At 30.5% G+C, this 9,928-nt stretch overlaps 1 protein-coding gene across 1 annotated transcript; it reads right to left on the bottom strand.

Annotated features, from left to right (window-relative positions):
- Nucleotides 1–4,553: 4,553 nt before the first annotated feature.
- Nucleotides 4,554–5,577, bottom strand: LOC140433478 (uncharacterized). Its single transcript, XM_072521466.1, has 3 exons — nt 5,267–5,577; nt 5,028–5,211; nt 4,554–4,977 (listed from the first exon to the last, which is right to left on the bottom strand). The coding sequence occupies exons 1-3, from the start codon at nt 5,512–5,514 to the stop codon at nt 4,801–4,803; spliced, it is 609 nt and encodes a 202-aa protein (XP_072377567.1). The 5' UTR covers nt 5,515–5,577; the 3' UTR covers nt 4,554–4,800.
- Nucleotides 5,578–9,928: the final 4,351 nt, after the last annotated feature.

Here is a 9,928-nt window from a genome sequence, read left to right as displayed (position 1 = left end):
AACACTCCTGACCATGAAGCTGCTCGAAGGCGGAATCCAAATTCACGTAAAGGCAGAAAGATTCTATTGTAAGTGGAATTATGCTAACCAAACTGAAACGTTCTACCATTCACGTTGCATAGTAAAGTGCGTTTCGCATGGATGTGGGGACTAAACCAAATTTCGTCTACTGCGCCGTGGTCAGGAGTGCTTGTACTATCTCTACTATCTGAAAAAATCTGAAACAGGTCGATTTTTATTCTTAAATTGACAATTTACTGTATGAAAATATTATACCCTTCTAGCACCCCCTTTGAATTATAAGCACCATCTCGAAAATTTTAAATAATAAAGGGGGTCGTGTGGCACATTGTTAAAAAGGTATTTTAGTCCTCTATTTAGAAATATAAAGTTTTTTTTAATTTGGTTAAACCATAACTAAGAACATTGATTTTTAAGATGTAAAATTTTGATAATGTGTCTATCACAAAACTTAGGTTAAATGAAGATAATGTCACATAATGTTTAGAATGTATTTTTCAATGTAATTTTCAATTAAATTAAATGTTCAAAATGACCACCCTTCACTTCTTGACAATAGCCTAGGCGATTTTGGAATTCTCGCACAACATTTTGTACGGGGGTTATTTTGTTAATTTCTTCCGTTATCTTTATACTACTTGTACCTACTTTCAATTTAATTATTTATTACTTACCAGAAGGACAGTTTTTCTGCATTGGTATAATCCCTTCCAAGTGATTATCAACATTTGAAGATCTTTTATTACAATTTTCCAGTACAGTTTCCTTATCTGAAGAATACATACGAATATTCTCTGGTGCATTGTAAAACATGATCACATCTATTTTACTTATTCCAATACATACAGAAACAACTGGAGAATTATATATTACAGTAGAAATATTGTAAAACTACTTATAAAAAATAAATATACTTAAAGTACTCCTTACTATCATTCACTCGCGCATATATAGTCCTTCTCAGAGCCTTCTTTCAGTGCGTCATTAATTGTGACGTCATATACTGTATTGGATGTGTCGAGAATTATTTCATGTAATTATTGAGAATTGTGACAGATGCCAGAACCGTACTTACTTTTATTGCAAGGTGGATTAAATAATAGTAAACAATATTGTTTATTAAATTCATAAATATGGAAACATTTAAAAACGACAACACAACGATCCATTTATTGTTTATTTTATAATAGTATATAATACAAGTGTAGTTAGTTCGTTTTCTAGTTATACAATTAAATATTTGCCGCCATTTTCTTATAAAAGCAAACAAATACTGTTTTCAAAGATGTTTATTACGTAACTTATAAATTAATTACACAAATAGGGTATAATTCTAATCATAAAAACAATTTATTCACTGATGCCTAATAATAATACTTTATTGAAGACATTGAAAAGTAGAATTTGGATATCAATGAAATATTAAATCCTTTCCTGTATATTTTTTCGATAATTATTTCATGACAAAAAACTAATGATATATCTGAAACAAAAAAAATCATAAAGGCGACAGGAATTGTAAGAGAAAATCGTGTACAAAAAAGTCCAATAATGGAGTCTAAAATTGTTTGCTTCCTACAATTCTGGAATGGGTTAATTACTATTTAAATGGGAATAAGCCACAATTAAAGGTTAAAATACGTTTATTGACGTTTTAATTTCCACTTCGGAAATCTTTTTTTTTCCGAAGTGGAAATTGAAACGTCAATAAACGTATTTTAACCTTTAATTGTGGCTTATTCCCATTTAAATAGTAATTAACCCATTCCAGAATTGTAGGAAGCAAACAATTTTAGACTCCATTATTGGACTGAATTGTGGCTTATTCCCATTTAAATAGTAATTAATTTAAAATGCCACAAGAAAATAGCTTCACAACAATATCTGGAATGGGTGTAGTAGATGCGCATGATCAGTGCATATTGTTATATCGAATAAGTTTAAAAGGTAAAAAGTCATGGTGGGTTTTATTTACGTACTTTCCTGACATGATCAGTGCCAATGCCTGGAAACCTCATCAAATTTATACTGAAAATGTGATTTGGGAGATGGTGTCACTTCAAGAACACCAAGAAATAGAAAAGCTGGTTACAGAATTGAAGTCACCAAAGGCTTTCATTTTCCAGGAAAACTGGATGTTTTGAAAAATACCATACAAATACCTAAACCCATTTGAGAACGCCCTTGTATTTCAAATTGAAAAAAAAATTTTTTTTGAATATATATGTAATAGATGTCACCCAACATTTAATTTAATTTATTTAATATACGGGACAAACCCATTAAATGTTACAATTTACAATATATAAAATAGTGGTTTAAGTACACTTATATATTATATGTAATTAAATCTTAAAACCTATAAATCCAGCAGTTAACTCTATGATTCTAAGATCCAGCACTATAAAGACGGGAAAATAAAACTTCATATGTTGTGTACCTATGGGTGTCTAAATAAGGATATCTGTCAATTTGGAGAATGAAACAACAATGTATGCTGCTATTTCATATATTTGAAGATGTATCGTTGCCTTTCGTGCAACAACATCAGTTCGTCAATATGCTCAATTAGATACCCATAGGTACACAACATACAAAGTTACATAGTTAAAACGGTTAGAACCTTACAACATATGTATGTACATATAATATATATACATACATATATATATATATATATATATATATATATATATATATATATATATATATATATATATATATATATATATATATTGTTATGATGTGTTTTTTGTTTGAATGATGAGCAATGAGTATTTTTAATAATATAATATATAGGGTTTTTATCGCGGTTCTCAAAGAATTAGCTTGTAAGTACTTTTTTAAATTATCTTTATTATAACTATTATGAAACACACATATATATCTAACCTAGCCAATGTAAATTTAAAATAAACTATCTTTAAATTGATGTTCTTATAAAACTAATTAAATTCTATAGACAATGTTAAATTTAAACAAACTATCTTCAAAATTGAAATTGTTATAACACTAACTAAATTATATTAACAAAATTTTGTACCTTTCTTTCACTGAATGCCTAAATGAACTGTTTTCCACTATATATATTCTAATCACCACTGAATGTCTTCGTACTTCGGTTATCCTTGTTTTTGTGAAATTTCTTTTTCCAATTATCAGCTTCTACCAATTTAAGATATATTTTTCTTCACCAGCATTTATATACCACCAAGCAAACCAGCAAACAGCATTTATATTTATTCTTCTTTTCAATATACCAATATCCAATTATTATAAGTTGATTTATACTAATCTCCAACCATAACATAATTTAATTTCTTCCAATATACCTTTTTTAATTATATTAAACAATTGGACTATTTGTACTTGATTCACTGACTCCAACTAACTTTCATATTTCTTACTAAACTTTTCTGACTGACTTCTTGAAAATTCTGAACAATTTACTACACTAACTAAATGTGTCTACTAACTTTCATAATGAACTGGCCTGACTTGTGACTAAAAACTTCCATCTTGAATCCAAATCACGGGTATTTATATCTTTTTGGATATTCTAGAACCATCTGGTAAGAGATCATGTTCCAATTTGTTCTATTAAATACATGTCTGAATTTTCTGGAACAAACCATTTCGCAAACATGGCCATCTCCGGTGATCCAGAGAATTCCATTCTTTTCTATTAATAATTTTGTTGACATTTAGGCTTTTCAGATCAGAATAAACATTTAAATCATTAAATATATATAAATTAAACATTTTAAACTAACATTATTATTATAACCCCACTTATATTCCTATTATGATTAATTTCTATCTGTCAATTTACTGTATAGTTGGTTGCCTATGCACATGGCTCACTTAAATATATTTACAACATTAAAATACAACTTTTTACACTTATTATATGCTAATTTATTAAAAATGCCCTCACATAAATATATTTTTATTAAATTCTCTAGTATATAACTTATTTAAAATAATCAAATACTTTTTTATATCTAATATTATGTAGTATATAACTTATAAATTAATTTTTTTAAACAATATCATTTCAATATATATATATATATATATATATATATATATATATATATATATATATATATATATATATATATATACCATGGTGCCTATAACGTACCAGTAACTTTCTACAAATATTTATATATTCATTGAGAGACATATTAAACACATCTACATTCTACATTCAGGTTGTTTAACAAAGATAAGTATCTATTCAGTGGGCCATTGGCCCATGGGTTTTTCTATAAAATGGAACAATAAAAGTACATAGATAATGCAAATCATGGTAATATGATACTCTAAGAATACTCTGACTCACAAGAGAGGGACAATCAATTCTACCATTTGTCAATTTAAAAATCAAAGTTAAACCAAACATCACAATTTTGGTGTTTTCCATTTTTTTCACTCTAGTTTCTTTTTAGATGTTAATGAGTTAAAGTAAGTAAGAACTAGCAACCTAATATCTAAAAACCATAAAAACACAACAGACTACAATTATTAATTGATAATAGAATTATTAATGAAATATGTGGGAATCAACCTAAAGATCTAAAACTATAACATAAGGAAAAGAATAACTAAATATAAACAAATGCACACTTCTAAATAACTACAAGATACTATGATTATAAGGAACTAAATAACACTAAATATTACACGAGAAAATTAGAAAATATAAATAAATAAATACAAGAAAAATAGAGACCAATAATCTTACAAATTAAAAAAACAAAAACGAGCTTGGTGTCATTTTATTTCTGGCCCTTCCACAAAATCATCATCTGAAGATACACAATCCCATTCATTTAAATCAATTACTATAGGAGATATGTGGTTTGTGTCCATTATTTTTGCTGTCTCCCAATATTCATTAATGAGGCTTTCTGCATGCCTAACATACTTCCTCCATTTTTCTGGTGTGACCTTAAATTATAGCAAAGTTAGTATCTAAGAATAAAAAAAAATTAATTTACCTGTTGTAAAGATTTTTTCCACACATTTAATACTGTGGCTTCGTTTGTAACGCCAGCAGAAGTTATATTGGCATCATAATACCTTTTGCAGTCAGACCAAACATTCTCTATTGGATTGAATTGACAATGATATGGAGGCAGTCTCAAGACACGATGGCCATATTGAAGGGCCAGTCTATCCAATCTGTAAAACAAAATATATATAAAATGCCACTTACTAAATAAATTCTAATACACACTTAAATACTTTATCTGGTAGATGCTTCTTTACAATATCCATCAACTCAAACTTCATCATAGTCATTGAACAATTAATATGCCGGTTTTTCAACCATTCTAATAAAGAATGTTTTGCCCAACTAGCATTTGGTATTTTTTCCAATAAAGTTGAATGGTATGATGCATTATCCATTATAATTAATGATGGTTCTTCTAAATTTGGTAAAAGCTGATGCTCAAACCATTTTTCAAAATTCTCAGAATTCATTGAATCATGGTAGTCACCAGATTTACTTCCACTTTTGAAAATCAATTCACAGTTATCAATGAACCCATTTTCAGAACCTGCATTAAGAATAATGTATCTACACCTTCTCCATTCTTCTTTCTGACTGCATTAACACTGCCATCTTGCCAGCTCTTGCGGAATCCTCCTTTACTGAATATCCAGGGCTCATCCAAGAAAACTGGTTTTAAAGGGTATAAACTGCTTTCATTGTCCTTATAGGCTTTCAAAAACTGAAGTCTTTTTAAAGTCACATGTGGTTGTTCCATTAAATATTTTCTGTTAGCAACACTACAATTTACCCATCTGAATTTTAATTCTTTTAACGCCTCAGCAACACGCTGAAATAAACAGTAGGTAAAAATAAAACAATTTTATTTTCAGTGTAATTTTAAACTTACTTCACGAACAGCAGAAATTGGTAATAAAGTTTGTCCAGCTTCTTTTTCTAATTCAAAATATTTAACTAATTTAAGTATCAGAACTTGTTCCTTTTCCGTAAATCTTGGCATTTTAAAAATATTTTAATGAAAACCAAAACAAAATAAAAAATATAGGTTAACACAAATAATGCATAACAACGCTATAAAATAAGTCAAATACTGTCAATACTGACCTGAACCGACAAGAATCACTTCACTCTTCACACTTCGAAAGGATGACCAACATGAATGAAGTTTTACGTCAAATGTTCGTGACTCGCGTAACTGATTGGCTAGAGAAGACGCGCATTTCAAATATCAACGAATCAAGTGTAGGTTAAGAATAGACCGGTTATGCATGCAACGCTGTAATATTTTCGTGTTTTAATCACGGAACTGCCGCTTTTTTCATCACATCCAACTTAATGCGTTAGAAAGAAATCGAAAAACTGTGACGCACTGAAAGAAGGCTCTGAGAAGAAGTATACACCAAATTAGAAGAACATCTGAGTGAAGTTCAATTTGGATTCAGAGCAGGACTCGGAACGAGGAAAGCACTTTTTAGTTTGCAAGTTCTAATACAGAGAGCCAGGGATGTCAGCTGCGATGTGTATGCATGTTTCATTGATTTTGGGAAGGCATTTGATAAAGTCGCATATGGGAAACTAATCGATATACTAAAAACATCACGACTCGATGGTAAGGATAAAAGACTGATCTCAAACTTATATCTCCAACAAAAAGCAACAGTACGATTAGAAAATGAACTGTCCGAGAACTTCACAGTCGAAAAAGGAGTAAGACAAAGTTGCATATTTTCACCGGCATTATTTAACATATACTCTGAAAACATCTTTATAGAGGCCTTTTACGAATCAAAAGATGGGATTGCTGTAAATAATAACTTATAAACAATATTAATTGGGCCTCAAAGGATGATTGATAACGTTGTAGAAGCATGTGTAACAAATACGGCCTGAAACTAAATTGCAAGAAGATAAAAATAATGATCATTAGTAAGAACACCAACATAAACGCCCAAATTACAATAGGCGATACACCGTTAGAAAGAGTGGAAAAAATATGCTATTTGGGCTGCAATATTAAGGATACTTAAGATCACAGTTACAAAATAAAAACTCGTATTGAAAAAGCCAGAAGCCCTTTCAACAGCCTTAGGAATCCTCCTCTATAGAGTAGAAAGCTGGAGCCTCACAGAAGATGCCATAAAACGATTAGAGGCATTTGAAATGTGGTGCTGCCGACGTATGTTGAGGGTCTCATATGTACACCACACAAGTAGCATAACTATTCTCCAGAGGCTAAGAAAAGACAAAGAAATTATTAACACCATAAAAAACAAAAAATTGGATTACTTCGGCCACATCATGCGTAATGATAAATACCGACTTCTACAGTTGATTCTACAAGGCAAGATTGAGGGTAAGAGAGGCCTTGGACGTAGACGTATATTCTGGCTGGCCAATCTTAGGAAGTGGACTGGTCTAACGTCAACTGATCTATTTCGAGCTGCTGTGAATAGAATAAGATGGGTCAATGTGGTCGCCAACATCTCTAGAAGATTTAGAAGAAGAAAATAAATTATGTTTTTACTTACCATCGGCATTATTCATATATTTAAGCATATTCAGAATTTGTTTTACGTCTAGAGGCCTTTGAAATGTGGGTCTATAGGCACGTTCTTATAGTCCCTTGGATGGATAGAGTCACAAATCAGGCAGTATTGGAAAGACTGAATATTGAACTGGAAAATATTGCACAGGCTTCAAGAGGAATTGAAGAGAAAGTACATAACGCAAAGATTTAATTATCAATAAATATATATATATATATATATATATATATATATATATATATATATATATATATATATATGCTTAAAAAAACGGTAAGATAGTTTCGAAACAAATTCAGATTTCTGCTTTAATCTGGAGCCTTCTAAAAATGGCAAGACATGGCCAGACGATGATAAAGATGTTAAAAGAGACATGGGGAATCTAAAATTTGCATTCCACGACATGTCTATTCATCTAGGCAGAAATCCTAACGAATTTGTTTCTCGTACTCATACAGAGTAGATCCGAATAAAATGAAAAAGACAGAAAAGATTTGATTTCACGTTCAAAGCGTCTATGTATCTATCGATACGTATTTCGACTTAAAAAGTCTCATCAGAATAGTTATTCGTAGCCGTTCTTAACGTGAAAAATAATCTTCTCTGTCTTATTAGAAGCAACAATAACATGGCTTCGTTATGGACGCAATAGCGACATCTGATAGAAAAATCGGTAAGATAGTTTCGAAACAAATTCAGATTTCTGCTTTAATCTGGAGCCTTCTAAAAATTGCAAGACATGGCCAGACGATGATAAAGATGTTAAAAGAGACATGAGAAATCTAAAATTTGCATTCCACGACATGTCTATTCATCTAGGCAGAAATCCTAAGGAATTTGTTTCTCGTACTCATACAGAGTAGATCCGAATAAAATGAAAAAGACAGAAAAGATTTGATTTCACGTTCAAAGCGTCTATGTATCTATTGATACGTATTTCGACTTAAAAAGTCTTATCAGAATAGTTATTCATAGCCGTTCTTAACGTGAAAAATAATCTTCTCTGTCTTATTAGAAGCAACAATAACATGGCTTCGTTATGGACGCAATAGCGACATCTGATAGAAAAATCGGTAAGATAGTTTCGAAACAAATTCAGATTTCTGCTTTAATCTGGAGCCTTCTAAAAATTGCAAGACATGGCCAGACGATGATAAAGATGTTAAAAGAGACATGGGGAATCTAAAATTTGCATTCCACGACATGTCTATTCATCTAGGCAGAAATCCTAACGAATTTGTTTCTCGTACTCATACAGAGTAGATCCGAATAAAATGAAAAAGACAGAAAAGATTTGATTTTACGTTCAAAGCGTCTATGTATCTATTGATACGTATTTCGACTTAAAAAGTCTCATCAGAATAGTTATCAATATAATACGTATCAATAGATACATAGACGCTTTGAACGTGAAATCAAATCTTTTCTGTCTTTTTCATTTTATTCGGATCTACTCTGTATGAGTACGAGAAACAAATTCGTTAGGATTTCTGCCTAGATGAATAGACATGTCGTGGAATGCAAATTTTAGATTCCCCATGTCTCTTTTAACATCTTTATCATCGTCTGGCCATGTCTTGCAATTTTTAGAAGGCTCCAGATTAAAGCAGAAATCTGAATTTGTTTCGAAACTATCTTACCGATTTTTCTATCAGATGTCGCTATTGCATCCATAACGAAGCCATGTTATTGTTGCTTCTAATAAGACAGAGAAGATTATTTTTCACGTTAAGAACGGCTATGAATAACTATTCTGATGAGACTTTTTAAGTCGAAATACGTATCAATAGATACATAGACGCTTTGAACGTGAAATCAAATCTTTTCTGTCTTTTTCATTTTATTCTGATCCACTCTGTATGAGTACGAGAAACAAATTCGTTAGGATTTCTGCCTAGATGAATAGATATGTCGTGGAATGCAAATTTTAGATTCCCCATGTCTCTTTTAACATCTTTATCATCGTCTGGCCATGTCTTGCAATTTTTAGAAGGCTCCAGATTAAAGCAGAAATCTGAATTTGTTTCGAAACTATCTTACCGATTTTTCTATCAGATGTCGCTATTCAAATCTTTTCTGTCTTTTTCATTCAATATATGCTTAAGTTTTTTTTAAATCTTAATACTGCAATTTTAGAAATGTTGGTATTTTTAGGGGCGTCATTTTATGTTCTAAATTTTTATATCTAACCTATAAATTACATGATTCATATCAGCAATCCATTTCGATTTGTTATATCTCTAAATTTCATTCTGTTTTATTACGAAATATATGATTAACTTGTTTTGCGTTGGAACAAAATTTATGTTGACACAAAATATTTTCGATCACATTTCCC

The sequence above is a fragment of the Diabrotica undecimpunctata genome, chromosome 2, assembly GCF_040954645.1.
Source record: "Diabrotica undecimpunctata isolate CICGRU chromosome 2, icDiaUnde3, whole genome shotgun sequence".
Taxonomy (NCBI): Eukaryota; Metazoa; Arthropoda; class Insecta; order Coleoptera; family Chrysomelidae; genus Diabrotica; species Diabrotica undecimpunctata.
Note: the sequence above shows the minus strand (reverse complement) of the source record. Positions and strands in the feature narration are given on the sequence as shown.